Genomic DNA, 19,250 nt, shown 5'->3' on the forward strand with positions numbered 1-19,250 from the left:
GAATTTTACATAAACTCCTCCTGAATTTTACATAATCACCCCCTGCTTTATCTAAGATAGATACTGCATGCTTTACCTAACCTTTCTCCTAGATTTTTATAGATATAATAAGTTAGTGGAAAATTGACATGACGATAGAAAAGGTCTTCACAAATAAGATGCAACCAAATTTATCATTGTGCCAAGATAAAATACGATGGTTGTGCTAAAATAAAATACAACTAATAAATGTTGGTATATTAAATCCACGTTGTAACAAAAGAAAAAAGTACATGGTTTTCTATTGCGATACCATAGAAATGAAGAAACAATGATTGAATCGACAAAGTATATGGTTTTCTAACATCAAGTAACACAAATTAAGAGCTCTTTGCTCTTTGACCCTCGATTGCTGACATGACTATACATCATCTGTTTCATCATCAGTTTCAGTAATGTTGGTGCGAAATAAGTAATTTTCATCCTCTAACTCGTCATGGTAAAGGCACATAGATGGCGTCTCAACCTTGTTGATATCGGCATCAGCGGCTAATGATCTGCATCCCTGTAACACAAAATCATTCATCTTAAGGATCACAATGTACTGGACCAGCATGATTGTGATCCTAAATTGAAGTTATAGTGTGCCTGCTTTTGGCATTAGGTTATTTTAGGTCAGTTGCATTGCCACTGAAATACCAAATATGATGATTTAAAAACAGATCACTTCAAATGTTCTATGACCCATTTTGATAAAATAAAAAAGTTGATTCACCTTATGTTTTACCTCCAAGGGAACAAATGGGTAAAAATGCACGACGCATTGTCGCAAGTCACCCAAGGTGCATTTTTAAGGCATAACACATACTTTACTGCCTAAAAATCCTATTATAAACAACAATTTAGATTTATACAAAAATTACACAACTTTGAAATAAATATGACGCACTAATTATAGTAAATCCAAAACTATTGCGCAAAGATGTTTCAGGTCAACCTCTCTAGCCTAAAGCAGACTACCAGGTATCAAACCATCCATCCAACCCATTTTGCTACCTAACAAATTTATAGAGTTTGAAGGTTCACTGACCTTTCTCAAGATATAAAAGAAATAGTGAAATCCATCGCCAAATGTAGTATACTCAATGGACCATGTAAACTCAGGGGCATTATATAGTGGACGCCTGAAGTGTGGCTGGAGGAGTTGAGATTCATCAAATCATTGCAAGAAAAGTTACATGTGTTTGATAAGTTTATGTATCTACTACCTGACCAAAAGCGATGGAGATGAAAATACCATGGGGATTTAAGACCCTGTGAACACCTTGAAGCATTGCCATTGCTCTGCTAACAACCTCGGGCCGTGGGTTCCATGGGTCACCACTGTCCACGAACAAAACATCCTTCAAGTTTAAGAAGATATAAAATTGGCACGTCAAAATTATAGCCTAGAGCATCGATAAAAGTGGTAATATGGGTAAGCTGGACAGAATGGGTAGTGGGTAATGATTTGTACAGGTCAAAACATGTCAGTTGAGTTAATTTGAAATACTTTTTTGTCCAAAGATTCTAACTTTTTACAAACAATTAGTGTCTAATATATGATTAAACGATCATACTGTTCCAATACCAATCTAAATTAATTGCCAAAAAATACATATATAAAAACAGATTCACGAGGTCTTATGCATTTACGTATACAGGGGGAATAGGGGGTTCAAACAGTTTGACCTGATAGATGACCCAAATCGACCCATTCATAGGGAAATGGGCAGACATATCCATCTCCATGAAACAAGTTATAATCAAATATAATATCCTCATATGTATCTAACATCTATAACTATTATGCATTTATTTTACCATAGTTCCTTTCTCTATAACAACATCAAAGGACTCATCAGCAAAGGAAAGATTCAGCATGTCACCTTCCAACACTTTGATATCTGCAAACAAAGATTGCGTACATTATATAGTAACAACATAGGCATACACAGCATTTTGATATTAGATCTACGCTTGTATATGATCACGTCCTAAAATCAAAAGATACAATAAATGATCAAACTAGTCAACCCAACTTCATAAAGTAGGATACACAAACCTTTGTAGCCTTTTAACAGCAACCGTTTCTGCGTCTTCTCAACTGCAACTGAAGATAGATCAATGCAGGTTAGGTCGGTAATTCCATCTTTATATAACTCGTCACACAATTGTGAGTTTCCACACCCCAGCTCCAATACCTGCACCATTATATATACTTCAGTTAAAACATTGCCAGTTACACATATTTACAAATAACTATCATTTTGTGGTTTCGGCTCCTACAATAGAACTATTAGCATACTTCCAAAACAATCCATGAATTTCTACTCCCGTTCTATAAGGCTACTTCTTTCAACCCAAAATATACTCGTATACGGTATACTACAACTTCCTTCTTCAGATATCTCAAAAATAAATGTAAAATTTACTTACTTAGCTACTTTTAGTCCAAGAATACACCTTTCTGCATCATAGACCATATATAGTCGTTAAAAACACTAATAGCATCGATATTAGTCTACAGTGTTCCCACATTTTGTCACTATCGAAACATACTAGAGTCTAGACATTCACTAATCATCAAATACTACTATCAATCAATCTACATAAAAAGACCAACTTCTTTTGATAAAGAATGTCAAGTAAATGTTACGAGGTCAAGCAGATGACAGGTGACTAAAAACGGTTTGGGTTGACCCAAAATACTAACTATTTTACTAAAACAATTTATACGATTCAACGGATTATAAATACCCTTTGGCCGACTTTTGACCCATTTTTTTTAACCTCAAAATGTACATATGAGTATGCAATTTTTATTAGACAAACAGTCAAATGGGCTTATCTATTAGTCCCTATAAATTACACTATATTCTACTCATTATAAAAGAAAATAAAATTTAAAAAAAAAAAAGAAAAGAAAAGTTACAGAAGAAGATGGTTTGATATTTTGTTGAATAAGATGCTGAAAATGGGAATAATCTTTAAGCCATTCATAATGATCTTCACTGCTAAACCTCTCATTCCTGATACATACATATATAAGTATTATTTTATTATATAATAATATATAAGCAACATCATCATCAAGATAAATGATTGGAACAAACCAGTAGTTGGGGTCAAGGTATGATAAGACGGACGGTGGACCCACGGCGGTTCTCTTGCCACTTTCCGACGCCTCCTTATCTGTTACATCCATTTTTTTTTGTAAAACCCTAAAAGGTCCTTTCTACTTTTGGCAATGTGGCACTAATACCCCCTTGTTATTTTTACTTTATTATAAGACCTGGAAAACTCCTTTCTTCGAAATAGGTCAAGAATTTAATCTCACTTCTTGTAAAATGACATTAAATTAGATGGATATTTGTACCATGTGATGAAGATGTTGGTACGTTGACGGTCGGCGGTGTGACGGTGAAGATGGCAACGAGTAATGTAGGCTATTGATATATAGAGAGTAGCGTGATCATTTTAAAAATGAAAGATAGATGTTTAAATTAGTTCATTATGAGTATTTTTTTTATAGAACATGTTTATTAGTTGTTAAATATCGGATTGTATCGTGACAGTGTGACACATTAAAAGACTGGTTTGATTTGAGATTAGGGGAAGGGTTTCAAATGGTTTAATAGAAAATAAAGATTATTGTATCCTATAACAGAATCTAAATGAATCGATACTCAGATCTTGAGCAACTTCATATTCAAACTTTAGCTTTATACGTAAAGCTCGAAACGACTTTTCTTGAGCTCGGCTCAGCTTGGATTCTTTAGAGCACTGATGCAAACTAAGGCAGTTTCAATTCTTCTTTTAAAACTAGATGCATGTTCATACGATGCGGCGGTGATGATGGTAACAGCGGCGTTGTGGTGGTGGCATCAAAGTTGATACGTTGTCGAGAAGTGTTAGAGAAGCTCTACTTTATGTCACACATGTGGCACAAAGCCTTGATACTATGGATAACTACGTAACCATTTAAAAGGGAGCTCGAACTTTATGGCACGAATTTGAAGTCTACAAGAATTGCTTAAGAAATAACATGCGAAAATTTGTTTTTCAAAAAAGATAAACAAAAAAGAGATTGTTGAGTTGTTCATGGAAAATAGGTGAAGACATGAAACTCTGTTGCTATATTCTCTTCTTTCTTTTTTTACAACCCAATGATCCAAAATCCGGTTAAAAAGTCTACTACAGACCAACAAAACCAATACATCAACTAAACAACTCAAACAGGTCAGAAGCATCTCTACTAGACAACAACAACATAGATAAGTAGCAATACATCAAATAAGCAACTGAAACAGGTCATAAGCATTTTTAGCAACCCTCTCTATTCTCAAAGCACAGATTAGGTACTCCCATAACGATCTTCTCTGCCCTGGAGATGAAAACTGCAACCTCTTTAGGAGAGCAATCAATGGCAAGAGAATGTCATCGTACCCGGGCTTAGCAATTATGATACCCACCGCATCCTGACCTAGATGATCACACAACTCAACCAACCCCGAGTAACCTTCATGCACGGTTGGGGTATTGCCTGGAAAACCTCATCTAACAGTAAACGTGACTCATAACAGTAAACGTGACTCCCCTGTTAGTTTTTACATCCATAGTTGCTTCTTGTCCGGAGAAGGTGGAACCCCTCAGGGTGAACAACTTTTCTGGTGCAGAGTTTTTCGCTGTCCAGGCGGAGCTCAGCAACGATTCAGTGATAAGGATTTGCACATTCTTTCAATTGATCTAAATACTGTTTGTGGTAGTACTTAAGATATTGGCATTTGCTATGGACATTATTGTTAGGGGTTAGGGATTTCGTATCTTTTGATTTTCAACCATTTATCTTTTGACCAACAATCGTTATGTGAAATTTGTTCTGGTTCAATTCTAGCCTTTATGATTTTCCGTATACGGTGAAATGTGCTACTTATGCGGTTTAACTCATCTTGTCAGAATTATGGGTAACGAAGTGGATATCCCTAACCAATAATATATAATGGCCATTTACCTTTTTCCTTATTATTTAGTTTTCATTTCAACTAAATAAAAGCAAAAATATAATCAACCATTTATTTTTTTTTCCTTTTATATAGTTTTCATTTCAACTAGAGAATGGATACTATATATATAATTTATTTTCCTTTCTTTTACTTTCCTTTCTATTTCACCCAATGTTTCTTTTATTCTAGAATAAAAAACGCATGGTATGAATAAGTTATGATTACAACCATATAGATTTATAGTCATATATCCTCAATATTTATTAACTCAAGTGGATAGTAAGTATACCAATTTCTTTTTTTTTACCAATTTAGAAGCAAAAATTTTAGATTAAAAAATTTCCTTTCAATTTCCTTTCAATTTCTTTTCTTTTAAATAAAGGCCAAGAATGTCTAATATTGCATAAGAAAGTGAACGACAAAGTTTTCAAACTTTGCTAATAATATAGTAACTCTAATCAAACTTCCCAATATTAATGCTAAATATTTGAGTTTTTTTTAGAGGAAGAAAGGAAAAGAATATAGGGTTTTTATAAAATTTTGAGTTTGTTTTATATTTTCTTTTTAAGCTTTAAGTAATAAGAAAGTAAAAGTGAAAATATAAAATATAAATTTAATTGAAAACAACCTTTAATAAATATTCTAAAATGGAGTGTCCGATGGTTGTTTATGTTATACAACCTTCAAAACTTTTGGAATAATAAAGACAATGTCCTTCTAAGTTAATACTGTCATTGCCACCATTTCTTGAATTGGTAGAACTCCATATGTTAGTCGTAAACCTGATGACAATATGGAGAGAGTATAGTTTCATGTTGCCAATAGTTGTGGCTTTAGAAGTTGTAAAAGAAATGTGATAGATATACGTCGTACTGATTTCAAAAATACAAATGAGAAAATTTGGGTGAAATTCGATGCCTCTAAGCTTGTTTTACATTCCGGATCTACTATACATACATACATATATATACTTGTCATATCTCCTTTCCATCTTCACTTCTTCGGCAGTAATTCAACTAGGATTTCCATCCTTTACAAAAGTACCAGAAGAAATCTGTTTGCATGCCAATGTTCTCAGCTGATCGTTTATTATGGAGTGGATGGAATGGGAGACGTTGGAGGCTTCAAGTTTTCGTACCTGCAGAAAAAAAAAATCCGTGTCATTAGTTCTAGACTTAATTTAAGAATGCAAAGAACAAAAATAACAAGAGAAGGAAACACACATGTGATAAGGTGAAAGTGGCCTTGGCTTCACTGTTGGATTCTCTGGTGCGGAAGTAATGGGAGACCCATTGTCTACAGACACTGGTGGTGGTGGTGATACTGACGGGGTACTTGGAGATGGTGATGTAGGGGGCTTCAAATTGTCATATCTAATAAAGCCAATACCCCATATGGTTAAAATAAATTAAACACAAGGATCACTATAAGCATAGGTTTGGCCTACAGAAAGTTCCATTGAAGTTTGGCATAACTTTTTGAAAACCAACAGCTACACTCAGCTAGTAAACTTAGTGATTGACTTACGCAGTGTAAGGAGATAGAGGCCTGGTTGTTTCTGATACTGCAGCCTCTGGTGCAGGTTCAGATGTGATAGCTGTGGTTTCCGACTTTATGCTAAGTTCAGAATCAGTAGGCGGCGCTGATACTGCTTCAACTACCACCTTACTGCTGCCAGGTGCTGTCGGAATAGGGGATGCAGGCGGTTTTAGACCTTCATACCTGTCAAAGTAATACCATCAATATGACTATAAGTAGGATGTTGGTTGTAGAGCGGAATATAGTGCACATTTGCTTTGCAGAAACCTAATGTTAACTACGGGTTATATAAATCAATATGGCTTACATGGTATACGGGGAGAGTGGCCTTGTTGAAGCTGGTTTTGTCTCCGATTGTGTTTCTGTGGCAACGCTTTCAGTCTTAAAAACAGGCTCGGGTTCTTTGCTGGCTTCTGGTTCTTTGGGAGCTGATCCTGCTTCAACTACCACCTTACTGCCGCCAGGTGCTGTCGGAATGGGGGATGCAGGGGGTTTCAGACCTTCATACCTGTGAAAGTGATACCATCAATATTACTGTAAGTAGGATATACGTTTTAAAGTGGAAATTAGTGCACATTTGTTATGCAGAAACATCAAGTTAATTATGGGTTGTATGTATTACTATGGCTTACATTGTATATGGAGAGAGTGGCCTTGTTGAAGCTGGTTTTGTCTCTGATTGTGTTTCTGCGGCAATGCTTTCAGTCTTAGAAACAGGCTCGGGTTCTTTGCTGGCTTCTGGTTCTTTGGGAGCTTGTGGTTCTTTGGGAGTTTCTGGTTCCTAATAGCACTACAACTGTAAGTACACATGAAATTGCCAGTTTGCCACATATGATTTGTTTTAGCAGCATTAAGAAAAGATACTGTAAACTTTAGTTGGTAAATGATTTAGAGAGTTATTTCTAACGTTGGAACACATACATGGCCAATAACTACCAAGAAGTGGCAATTGTGACCCATTTATATAGAAATGGGTCGATTTGGGTTTATGTTATCTTTGACAGAAGTACAGAACAAAGTTAAGCTACTAACTTTACTAAAAAAGAAATGGGTCAAGCGAGTTGCAAGTCATCCGGATTAGCATAAGCTTCTAAAGTGATTTAACAAGAAAATATTCACAAATGTATAGTAATATGAGTTTGTTAACTTCACAAAAAGAAAATATGGGTTTGTTATTATATCTAACGCATTTCTATTTATTTATAAAGTTTCAAAAATGAAAAGAAAAAGTTGTTAGTGGGTCAGCCCAACCCGACCTGATCTGTTTTGATTTTTAGTAAGAAGTCTCTCTTACATAGTTACTTAAGAAACCTATTTTGCCACCCTGCTTTCAATAAGAGTAAGGCAATAATACAAACTATTTAACAGTGATTGAATTTAAACCAATGCTCCAATATTGATATCCTCATTCGCTTATGCCAGCTAATAGTTGGAACAAAAGATGAGTGTACCTTGGGCGGGGAAGGTACAACACGTTTAGGTGGTATTTTTGTTAGGAGGTCACCCATGGGGGTCAATGGTGCCGTTGTTTCTGCAACTACTTCCACTACTTTACAATATGAGAGAGTGGGGTTTTTGGCCATAAAGGCAAGGAGTTCTGCCACCTGATATCAATATTAACGGGAAAATTCTCAATTGTATATAAAATATATCATGAATGCATTTATAAATCATAAAACATGAAGAAAAAGACTGAGTGATATGTAGAAATGAAATGAAAGTATTCTGGAAACTTAACCTGGAGATTAGATACAAGACCACCAAATAAAGTATCTTCCATAGCAAGTGTAAGATTATGTGTTTCCTTAAAAGTATCTGTAGGACGCTCCATGCCTCCAGGTCTCACTATCTGAAATTGCATCAGAAACCCAACATAAGGTTATCTGTGTCTAGTTTAGCAATGTAAGACATAGTTTGATCTGGATGTGACAGAATGAGTGGGTTGGGTAAAATGTTAGTTTAAATGCAGGTTGAAATGTGTTTTGTTTGTGCTGAATCCATACACTTTTTGTCCAGAATATATATATATATATATATATATTAGTGTCTTTTATTAAGTTAATGATTCAACTTGTGATGAAATAAAAAAGTTAAGAGGGTTGTATTCATTAAAGAGAACTATTTTGCCGACCTTTGACCCGTTTCCTTTTAAACAAAGTTTCTTTTTATCATGAGCCTGACTCGTTAAAGCTAAACCAAACCATAACCCAGATCAATCCATTCATAAGTGATAAGTAAACGGCTCAAAATTTTGATCTCTAGTTTGGCGTAGCTTACAGTGTAAGGAATCCCACTAGCAAGCAGTGCTTCTTCAGCCTTCCTTTTCCAGCATAGGACTCCCCAAAACAAACTTCAGTCCGGAATAAGAATATAATCAGTGTAAGTATTTTTCAATAAGTTTAGGTGTTTATAATGACAGCCAAAAAAATTGAACTCACTTTAAGACAGCAGCAGGAAAACCAAACTTGTTTGTACCTAAAGAAGTAACCAAAATAAACTGTTTTGCCTTTGCAGCAGCAGCTACACATTTGAAAGAAGTACTTCAGTTGAACTTTCATATTCCCATTAACCAATTTGTCAACTCAAATACAATTTCATTAGAAAGAAAGTATTTCCCATGAAAATGTATATATGCTTGTTTTTCATTTTTTTCACCTTCTTTTAACGGCATAAAAAGGGAAAAACAATAATAAACATACTCAAGCTATGAAAAAAAGATGGAAGTATTGAAAATCTTATATACCTGCATCAATAAGGTTTTTTGTTGCTAGGAAGTCAATTCGGTAAGGTCCCGTAACATCAAATATCTCCTTTTCGCTTGCCCCAATGCAACATATAACGATTGAAGCACTGCCCAATGCCCCCTTAATCTGCTCCGGTTTCTCCAAGTCACATTCCACAAGTTGAAGCTTCTCTATAGCTGGGCTACAGAGTACATACCAAAACAATTATGTTATCTGCAGTTGGACTGTTGGACCATATTCCCTTACATTGCAAATAAAAATAATAAAAGGTCTTTTAATCAAATTAAACTCTTACGCTGACTTCCGTCAGATAATGCTTCATCAAGTTTCATTTGCTCTACGCTCTACAAGTAATACAATGGTTTTGTTCATTAGTTATTCAAAAAACTAAATGACATGATCATTCTAATGACTAATGAAACTCATACTTTCACCAAAGATTCTGCTTTTTGAATACTTCGTACACCAGCTCGAACATTAAATCCCAATTTCAAAAGCTCCCTGCACAAAACTTCAGTTGTGTAAAAGTTTTTAGAATCACGTACAGAAACTTGATGATACTATATAGGCAAGTATCATTGACCTTACTGTTCGTGAACCAACTTTTCCAGTTGCTCCAGCTACAAAGATGACATTTCCGTCTTTTTCACCATCTTTTGATTTGGTTTCAGCAGGCTGCACACTAATTGTTGCTGCACAGAAACCAGTAGGTAATTGCAATCCAGATAAATGAAGAGGGAGTGTGTAACGTTCTGCTATATAGCAAGATACCAACCCATATCCACAGTAATAATGTTCCATTCAATAAAACTTTCTGTTCTACTGTAAAATAAAAGTGACTTAGACATTATCAGTGTTACAAAGATTGGCAGACACTATAAACTATAGAATTTACGTTAGGATAATTGCATAGAAGACCAACGTACAAAAGTTGGTAGTCCGTTTGGTAGTTATAATCAATTAATCATACTTATGTCAGCTTAGCTAGTTTGGTAACATACTAGACAGGCTAGCTGATAAAAATATATAAGATGTGGCAAGCCACCTCATTTTAAAATCAAGTAGATTGGTCATTTTAAAATCAAGTAGATTGGTCATTTTAAAATCAAGATGTGCACCAGAGTCAAGGATGAATTTGTATAATAAGATTGGAAAGACATGTTCATCGAAACGAACATGATATGGCCAATGGGGTTGGTGGCCCGATGGTAAGGTCGTTGACCTTGGGAGGATCCACCTGGGTTCGAGTCTCACTTCCCACATTTGTGGGGGTGGATTAATAAGGGTCTTTTGAGAATCCTGGGTTTCATACCAGGCTTGCATGTAATTTAGGAGTAGGAGTGAGATAGAATGACATTAAATAAGAACATGGTAGGTAACAAAGATTCTGTCTGGAAGGATGGAGATTTTGATGCATAAATTAAAAGTCCGATACATACAACAGAATAGGTATTACTTTTTGGTGATTACATTCCAAAAACTGATCTCATATAAATATATCAATGATATTAGTCCCCTACATATGTAACTGAAGACAATTGTCACACAATTATATAGTTAACACTAAATCTAGCATAGCACAATCACATAAAGCAACGGCAGAAGATATAAATTTACAAACAACGCACATTGCAAATATCAAAGAAAACAAACAGCATTTATACCTGAGGCTCGAACATCGAACTGAAGAGATCTATGTTTGACAACATTTGACTGAACAGTTCTTTTGGAACCAAAAGAAATACTACTACTACTGCTACTACTAAGTTGGTTATTGTAACATAATGTTTTTGTTGTAGGAATGCTACTGAGTAATGGAGATTGAATAGACCGAAGCTCCATTAATGTTGGTTGGCTTTCTGATCAAAAATATAAAAAAAATTGTAAGATTGTGTTTGTGTGTAAGACAGAAAAAGGCGCTAAAAATTGTGATCACATATCTACTTGTTTATGGTTACATGGCAGTTGTGGCATCTCCTATTCTCTAATCTAGATATGGTGGGACCTACATAGTAATTGAGTTGACTTGGGTCAGAAAATTTGGGTTGGGCTTAACATGGTTCATGGAAATTATTTGTGGTTAGTTGGGCCAGGTGAGTGGGTGGCAATATCCAAACAAACCATTTTGTTAATTTTCTCATATCATATTTTCGTTAACTTTGATTTATCAAAAAACCTATTTCCATTAACCCAATGATCTTTTACAAAGCTTTTTCTGTTAGATTCAAAATTTATTTTTAAAAATTATATCTACTCATAGATTTAATAGATGTAAAACACATAAGCATACCCAACTTATTTGTAATTATATGAATATAAAAAAACCAATATAGTTAGTTTCAGGTTAATGGATGAAAATTCATCATCTGTTGTATTAAACATCTTATATTCTTCATATCCAATATTTATCCATTTCCTTCAATGTTAGATTGGATCCGGTGGATATTTTTTGGTTTGAATTAATATTATCATGTCTACGAGCAATACTTTGAAAGATAACCTATAAAACTTCAACTCAAGGTATCTATGTAAGATTATAAGAATACCAATCAACTTTTTAGGATACTGAAGTAGTCAAGTGTCACAACAAATATAGTCTATCAAGTGTTGGTACGAAAGCCATCATCTAATTGAAGTTATGAGTACGACAAATTTGAACGATTAGATTATCAAGGTAAAAGAAAGTCTTAAAAGGACTCTAATTGTTTATTGCGATAAAGAACAAAAACTAGCGGCCTCCTTTGATTTTTTCCACCATACATACTAACATAGCTACATACAAACAAAAAAAAAGCAGGTAAATCAGTTGAAAAGATTACTACTTACTACACGGTAGATAAATAAGGGTCCATAAATATATGGATAAACGGTAAAAGTTTTTATGTCTAGTGAGATTGTTGAACGTTTCTAAATCTGTTTTCACTAGTCATTTGCAAGATATTATTTAAAGGGTTAAACACTTAAACACCTTAGAGATTTTTCTTATATTGTAATAAATCAGAACAATGATTATTATTTTTTTTATTATATTTTAAGGGTAAATTTAGGTTCAACGACCTATATTTTTATAATATCTGTATCTTCATTTTTGAGAACATTTTTGATAACATTAAGATGTAAACTCAAAATTTTAAGTGTATGGTTTTCCATGTACTAATCCATTCCATGTATAATAATAGATAATTAGCTCAATAAATCTACTCCAAAAGCAATAAGTCTTGTTATTAATTATTATACCGACACCACAGTAATATATAATTGGGTTGCATGTGATCTTGAACCACGAATATTTGAGATGAAACCCAAAACCCTTTAAAAACGCTCCTAAAATTTACTCTACAAACATAGGAAATGAGATTTGAAAGCAATTCCCACAATTCATCAAATTAATCTAAGAAAGAAATATCTTGTTTTTAGCATGTAATCGTTGACTATGATATACTATCAACATTTTTTTTCCAACTAAAACACTATCAACACCTCTTTATTCTTAAAATTCATGCATTACACACTATCAACATCATTTTTTTTCCAAACAAGACGGCGCTCGCATCCGTTGAAACCAAAACAGCATAAATTCCTAATTTATTCCGACACAACACAAAACAAAAACATCAAAAACTATATAAAAAACAAACACAATTCCTAACATAAATTCATAAAATAAAAACCAAACAACACAATCTTAATAATCTACATTCAATAACACAATCAATCATCATTCTCAAAATGGCATCACTTGGTTTTACTGCTCTCTCTACTATTAACCCAAAAAAGCAATCATCTTTGCCGGAATTTAAACTTTTCCGGTGCCGGAAACCATTTTCCGTCAAATGCTCCACCGGAGAATCTGGGTCATCTGAATTTGATGCAAAAGTGTTTAGACATAATTTGACAAGAAGTGAGAATTATAATAGGAAAGGATTTGGTCATAAGAAAGAGACCCTTGAGCTTATGAATCAAGAATATGAAAGTAAGACTTTCTTTGTTAATTTTCATTTTTGTTTTAATTTTTGTAAACTTTTATTGGGTATTATGATTTTATGTGAATTGATACATTTTTAGTAATAATGACATTTTGTTGGTATGATAGTTGACTTATTTGCCTTAGCTTAGATTGAATCCATTTCTATAACTTACTACTTCCTCAGTCCTAAAATTGTTGTCAGAAAAAATGTATTTAGCTTTATGTTTCTATTGTATTGTATGTAGATACTTTTGCTGATGTGTCATATACTCATATGTGCCACAAGGCATCAAAAGTACTACCAGATAATGGATATATAGGAAATGTATTTGTAAGTTGGATTAAAGTTGAATACAGTTTCAAACACTTACCTTTTGAGAAACTAGCCTTATGCTCGGTGTGTACATGGCGGTTTGTGGAGTTTTCCGGAAATTTTTGTAGTTGCGATCGTGGTGGAGGTGGAGGTGAAGTAAGAGAACGGAAAAGATGGTGTTTGGTAACACGGATATAGAAAAAGATGGCATTCTGTAGATATGTATCGGCTATATTGATTGATATGCAGTTTATTAAATTGTATTTAACTGCCCGAAATTAACTGAATTGGGCATTTGGTCCTGACTTATATAGTAATGTTTTTTAGGTGGCGTTCTCATAAAAACGTTAAAGGAAAACAATAATGTATACACGTGGGGAAATGTTACCGTGAAGCTTGCAGAAGCTTATGGCTTTTGCTGGGGTGTTGAGCGTGCGGTACAGATTGCTTACGAAGCAAGGAAACAGTTTCCTGATCAGAAGATTTGGATCACAAATGAAATTATCCACAATCCCACTGTCAACAAGGTATTATTCTGACTATCTTTGACCATATTTGATTAACGTTTTCATTGATGAATGCTGTTTATGCTGTGCTATGTTTCTAGTTTATCGGTGAATCTCTTCCATATAAGTCTTAGTGTCCATGAATCTCTTTCATTTATATGGGATACCTATTCTATACCGTATTAGTTGACATATTCATCTTTCCTGCTTTGAGTCCTACTCAAAGGTGGTCATAATTATATGAGACTTCTTGGAATATAGACCTGAGGTTTTTTTTCTTAGGAGTTGAAAATCTATCACTAACAAGTATCCCACATTCTTTTTGCAGTAAATTAATCGCAAGCTTAATACTTGTGTTTGTCGTTTATTTTCTTTCAAACTAATAGCCAGTTTTGCATTTTGTCTGTGCAGCATTGTTGATCATTTGCGTTGCAATATTTTGTAATTCAATCTACACTGTCAAATTTATTAAAACCTTTTCTTTTGTGATATAGAGGTTAGAGGATATGGAAGTCAAAGACATTCCCAAAAAGAATGGAGAGAAACAGTTTGATGTTATTGATAAGGGTGATGTTGTGGTTTTGCCTGCTTTTGGGGCTGCAGTCAATGAGATGTTGACTTTGAGTGACAAGCAAGTTCAGATAGTCGATACGACTTGTCCTTGGGTATCTAAGGTATTTCTCTCTCTTTTCGTTCATTTACTTTGGCCAGTGAGCTTTAAAATCATGTCTTCATGTCTCATTATATATTGTTGTCTGTTTGGGATACAAGGTGTGGAACTCTGTTGAAAAGCACAAAAAGGGTGACTATACATCTATCATTCATGGCAAGTATTCTCATGAGGAGACTGTAGCAACGGCATCTTTTGCAGGAAAGTATGTCATTGTGAAGAATATGGATGAGGTATCTTAACGCTTCATTCTAAAAGAACTCCTTCTCTTGTAGTCTTATCTTTTTTCAAATAGTGTTATACATCTATCCATCATTTTACATATACTAAAGGGTTTCTTTATTCTTCCTTACTAGGCAACATATGTGTGCGATTACATCCTTGGTGGTAAACTTAACGGATCTAGTTCGACAAAAGAAGCTTTTCTAGAGGTATGTTTTCTTTCAAACCTACTCGGTGTTTTCTTCTTACTTGACTGAGGCTAGAACTTAATGTAGCTATGAAATGTGGATACTTGCAGAAATTCAAGTTTGCAGTTTCCAAGGGCTTTGATCCAGACACTGATCTTGTCAAAGCTGGTGTAGCAAACCAAACTACTATGTTGAAGGGAGAAACAGAGGAGATCGGTTAGTTACAATTTCATCACCTTGTTACAGTATTTAGTTAGAAGTTGCACTTCTGATGCTTACTTGCTTCTTTTTTTGATTTCATTTTGCAGGGAAATTAGTAGAGAGGACCATGATGAGTAAATATGGAGTAGAGAATACCACAGAACACTTTATTAGTTTCAACACTATCTGCGATGCTACTCAAGTAAGTGCTTTTCTCTTTTGTAGAAACACTACATGTTTCAGATAGTTTCTCGCCAGAGGTGCCAAAGATGTGTGTGTGGGCTTGCAGGTTGGATAATGGACAAAATCTAAATTTCGAGTGGTACCGCCCTTGGTGACCTACATCAGGCCATTTATGATAAATGGCTTGATATTTCCCACCTCCACTAGTCACTCATTCACTCTATCTTCAACTCTCACCCTCCAATTTCATAATGATATGAGGTTTATTTAAAGTGTAATCCATTTTCAGGAGCGACAAGATGCTATGTATAAATTGGTGGATGAAAAGTTGGATCTTATATTAGTAGTTGGTGGATGGAACTCGAGCAATACTTCGCACTTACAAGAGATTCCAGAGGACCGAGGCATTCCATCTTATTGGATTGACAGTGAACAGAGGGTTGGTCCTGGAAATCACATAGCCTATAAATTGATGGTAATGATTTGTAACTTTACAATTAACTAGTGGAGTCAGTAATTATATTCTTAAAATGGCTTACATTTAAAATCTCATTATAATAGCATGGCGAGTTGGTTGAGAAAAAGGACTGGCTACCAAAGGGCCCTGTTACTATTGGTGTCACATCTGGTGCATCTACTCCCGACAAGGTATCATTTACTCTCTTAGGCTTTCAATTTTAGTTCTCGTACCCTTTTTTTAGGACCGGGTGGTTCAGGTTATGTTTAAAGTCTAACATGTAAAATAAAAATCATGGCTTATCAGAAAACAGATCGAAATGGGTTGAAAGCGTTCTGAAGTATAGCCTAACCAAACAAACCTTCTAATTTCTTTTAATCGAAAATTATTTTTCTTTTGAAATAATATAATTGTTTCTAATAATTATTTGACACACTAGTTATTACCAAACTTATCTTTTTTTTTTTTTTGGCTGTGGGAAAGACCCCCACAGTCCCACTAGTGAATTACCTGTTTTATACCTGTTATGACCCATTACCTAAGTTGTCTTGCCACCTTCAGAGGTCACCTGATTCTCGTTTGTTTAAACTGAATTTATATAGGTTGTCGAAGATGTTCTTATGAGGGTATTTGAGATAAAACGTGAAGAAAACCTGCAAACGGTGTAGGTTAGGGTTATATTTAACAAATGAATTCAATGCTATACATGTTTTTTGTATGTAAACTATGTACCTCTACATGTGTTAACTGCATAATGTTCAATTGTGGTATACCTTGATGTTACAACTATCTCAACATAGTGATTCTTTGATTGATATTCATAGCTTGATGTGTGTGAGATGACAAAGACGGTCAAGCGTTTGTATTTGCCACATATATATTTGAAACAAATGTTGTAAAATAAACTGCTTCTTCTCCTTATAGGACATGAATAAAAAGCAACAATTCCTTACCAAATTACCAAGGTGACATAGACTTTGAACACGATACTCGGAATTAAGGTAGCATTCTTGATTTCTTTCTTGTTTCAATGATCAAACATGGTAGTAATTATGCTAAAGATAGATAGATAAGAAAGATGATAAACTTAAATAAATAACAGAACATCAATATCAATAAATTTTATTAATAAATGATAAGAATAGCAATACACAAAGCAAATGAACATATAAATCAACAGACCTAATATAGAATCATAAACCCATCTGCTAAATCCCAAACAATTTGGACAAAATGGGTTATAAGAATTTAGTTTTCAACTTCTGAAGATAATCATTACCAAAGACAAGGATCTTTCACTGATTATGTGGTGGCTTAATGATCCTTTGCAGGACGACAGTCCTAGCTCGTCTAACATCACGGCTGCAGTTATCTGCTTGCAACCCTAAATCATCAACATTCTTCATAAACGAATTGAGTTTTATCTTTATTTCCTCGATTGCAATTTTCATCATTTCATCTCCCTCGATCGCATGATCAGCCTTCCTCATCATCTCCTCTATATCCATTTTAAGCCTATCAACAAGAACCCGAATTGTATCAAGGTCCCTGATTGCCACAAAACCCCCAACCTGCATCGAGCTAATGATCTCCTTTTGTCCTTTAATGGCATTCTCATAGTTCTTTAAAAGGGAGTTAATCCACTTCCCCATTGAACCAAGAGGGATAGCAGATGCGGCAGTAAGAGCAGCAGCCACAGCCGGTGCAGCCATAGCAGCCGCCACTACAGAACATATCAACACTGCTGCAAAAGTAGCCACAAAGATAACAGATGACACTTTCCTCCACGTTTGAATATACTTAACTTTTTTATCCAACTTCATTTTCTTAGCTTGTAACTTATCAAGCATCAGCATTTGCTGTCGATACACAGAATGAAAAATCGTGAAGAATTCCTCGGTGAACGGATCACCAGCATCCTTAAAATGCTTCAAATCCTCGAGCGTCTTTTCATACTTATCATCCTCTCCACCTTCATCCTCATCAAAATGCTGCAAAGCCACAAGAATCAACAACTGACTATCTCTCACCCTTTTCAAACACTTATCCAATGCAGCACAGAAATCTAGCGTTTGCAGACTATTCTCAAAATACTCCTCCACCAATTCAAACAATTCTTGATTCTTCCAAATATCTTTCTTACAATGCAATATCACCTTCACAACTTCTTGATTCATTTCCAACAAACATTCCGTAACTTCCTTCAACGTGTCAAACGACAATGCCCGAACCTCAACTCCCACAGCCAAAGTATTGATCACATTATTAGCCCTAGCATGTAACATAGCATCAAACGATTGCAAATCCGTATCTGATCTACACGCAGCCTCATACGCATTTAACTCCGATATTATCTGATGGGTATCTTTCAAAGACATCGAAGGCAAACCCGAAGACGTAGCAGCAGCAGTAGATGCTGCAGATCTCTTACTAACATGACCTCCCATCTTTTTTCTCCAAACCAAATAGATACCAAATTCTTATAATACCAACAATGCAATTCCAACAAAAACTAAAATTGACCCAAAAAGCATAACACAATCCAAACCCTAAAAAGATACCAAATTTAAGCTGACTATATAATATAAAACTGACCCAGATAGCATAACACAATCGAAATGCGAAAAAGGCAATTAATTTAAGCTAAATATGAAATAAAACAGACTCAGGTGAGAAAAAGCAGTAAAGATTAAAACTTGCAATCAAGAAAATAGAGAAAGATATAAGCTTTATTAGGGGAAAAAATGAAGGAAAGATAAGGATGGAAACGGTTAAGGAGGATCAGGAGAGTATGATGTGTGTATGTATAGCTTGTACGCATGAATGAGTGTATATGCGGGTGATGGTGAACGCGGGAAGCAATGTTTTCTTTTCTTTGTGTATCTATCTATATCTATATGTATATGTATCTGTTTATATGAACAACCGCCATGTAATGGAATTGAAATAGGTGATGAAATGGTCTGGGGGAAGTTGAATACATATGTATGTATATAGGCAGTAAATACAGCTGTGAAAACACGCAGTGACGGTGAATTCGGAGAAACTTAAGCGGAAAGACAGGCCAAAATTTAAAACAATATACGAGTATATATTTACATATGAGAGAGAAAAAGAGTGTGTTTTTAATCCCAGGTTGAATTGTTGGGAAAGCTATACAAATTATTTTATTATTAGAAATGATAATCACTTCGATAAATTTACCACATGGTATAATTTTTAGAGCATACTAAACA

The 19,250-nt window shown here is 34.7% G+C and overlaps 4 protein-coding genes across 4 annotated transcripts; 1 reads left to right on the forward strand and 3 right to left on the reverse strand.

Moving 5' to 3' along the window:
* Positions 1-176: 176 nt before the first annotated feature.
* On the reverse strand, positions 177-3,259 carry LOC122593509 (EEF1A lysine methyltransferase 4). Its single transcript, XM_043765927.1, has 7 exons — positions 3,135-3,259; positions 2,954-3,050; positions 2,084-2,222; positions 1,843-1,925; positions 1,248-1,382; positions 1,070-1,174; positions 177-544 (listed from the first exon to the last, which is right to left on the reverse strand). Exons 1-7 carry the CDS (start codon positions 3,224-3,226, stop codon positions 401-403), a joined length of 795 nt encoding a protein of 264 aa, XP_043621862.1. The 5' UTR covers positions 3,227-3,259; the 3' UTR covers positions 177-400.
* A 2,605-nt stretch (positions 3,260-5,864) lies between these two features.
* Positions 5,865-11,208, reverse strand: LOC122591322 (protein TIC 62, chloroplastic). The gene is made up of 14 exons (XM_043763583.1): positions 10,972-11,208; positions 9,891-9,999; positions 9,736-9,808; positions 9,603-9,651; positions 9,307-9,483; positions 9,002-9,083; positions 8,841-8,913; positions 8,302-8,412; positions 8,015-8,167; positions 7,196-7,344; positions 6,871-7,071; positions 6,552-6,746; positions 6,248-6,397; positions 5,865-6,162 (listed from the first exon to the last, which is right to left on the reverse strand). Exons 1-14 carry the CDS (start codon positions 11,147-11,149, stop codon positions 6,114-6,116), a joined length of 1,749 nt encoding a protein of 582 aa, XP_043619518.1. The 5' UTR covers positions 11,150-11,208; the 3' UTR covers positions 5,865-6,113.
* A 1,617-nt stretch (positions 11,209-12,825) lies between these two features.
* LOC122591323 (4-hydroxy-3-methylbut-2-enyl diphosphate reductase, chloroplastic-like) lies at positions 12,826-16,835 on the forward strand. Its single transcript, XM_043763584.1, has 10 exons — positions 12,826-13,280; positions 13,915-14,114; positions 14,588-14,767; positions 14,865-14,996; positions 15,120-15,194; positions 15,284-15,389; positions 15,482-15,576; positions 15,847-16,032; positions 16,119-16,205; positions 16,617-16,835. The coding sequence occupies exons 1-10, from the start codon at positions 13,037-13,039 to the stop codon at positions 16,680-16,682; spliced, it is 1,371 nt and encodes a 456-aa protein (XP_043619519.1). The 5' UTR covers positions 12,826-13,036; the 3' UTR covers positions 16,683-16,835.
* A 334-nt stretch (positions 16,836-17,169) lies between these two features.
* LOC122594362 (UPF0496 protein At4g34320-like) lies at positions 17,170-18,527 on the reverse strand. Its single transcript, XM_043766828.1, has one exon. The coding sequence runs from the start codon at positions 18,459-18,461 to the stop codon at positions 17,310-17,312; it is 1,152 nt and encodes a 383-aa protein (XP_043622763.1). The 5' UTR covers positions 18,462-18,527; the 3' UTR covers positions 17,170-17,309.
* Between the last annotated feature and the right edge of the window lie 723 nt (positions 18,528-19,250).

Source organism: Erigeron canadensis, chromosome 3, assembly GCF_010389155.1.
Source record: "Erigeron canadensis isolate Cc75 chromosome 3, C_canadensis_v1, whole genome shotgun sequence".
NCBI classification, from domain to species: domain Eukaryota; kingdom Viridiplantae; phylum Streptophyta; class Magnoliopsida; order Asterales; family Asteraceae; genus Erigeron; species Erigeron canadensis.

Coding starts and splice junctions, on each gene's coding strand:
- LOC122593509 (XM_043765927.1), bottom strand. CDS start 3,226: ATGGATGTAACAGATAAGGAGGCGTCGGAAAGTGGCAAGAGAACCGCC. Junction 3,051..3,134: donor TACCTTGACCCCAACTACTG/GTTTGTTCCAAT, acceptor TGTATGTATCAG/GAATGAGAGGTTTAGCAGTG. Junction 2,223..2,953: donor ATATCAAACCATCTTCTTCT/GTAACTTTTCTT, acceptor ATAATGGTGCAG/GTATTGGAGCTGGGGTGTGG.
- LOC122591323 (XM_043763584.1), top strand. CDS start 13,037: ATGGCATCACTTGGTTTTACTGCTCTCTCTACTATTAACCCAAAAAAG. Junction 15,577..15,846: donor CTATCTGCGATGCTACTCAA/GTAAGTGCTTTT, acceptor ATCCATTTTCAG/GAGCGACAAGATGCTATGTA. Junction 16,206..16,616: donor GTGCATCTACTCCCGACAAG/GTATCATTTACT, acceptor GAATTTATATAG/GTTGTCGAAGATGTTCTTAT.
- LOC122591322 (XM_043763583.1), bottom strand. CDS start 11,149: ATGGAGCTTCGGTCTATTCAATCTCCATTACTCAGTAGCATTCCTACA. Junction 7,345..8,014: donor TTGTACCTTCCCCGCCCAAG/GTACACTCATCT, acceptor TAGTGCTATTAG/GAACCAGAAACTCCCAAAGA. Junction 6,398..6,551: donor CCTCTATCTCCTTACACTGC/GTAAGTCAATCA, acceptor TGGCTTTATTAG/ATATGACAATTTGAAGCCCC.
- LOC122594362 (XM_043766828.1), bottom strand. CDS start 18,461: ATGGGAGGTCATGTTAGTAAGAGATCTGCAGCATCTACTGCTGCTGCT.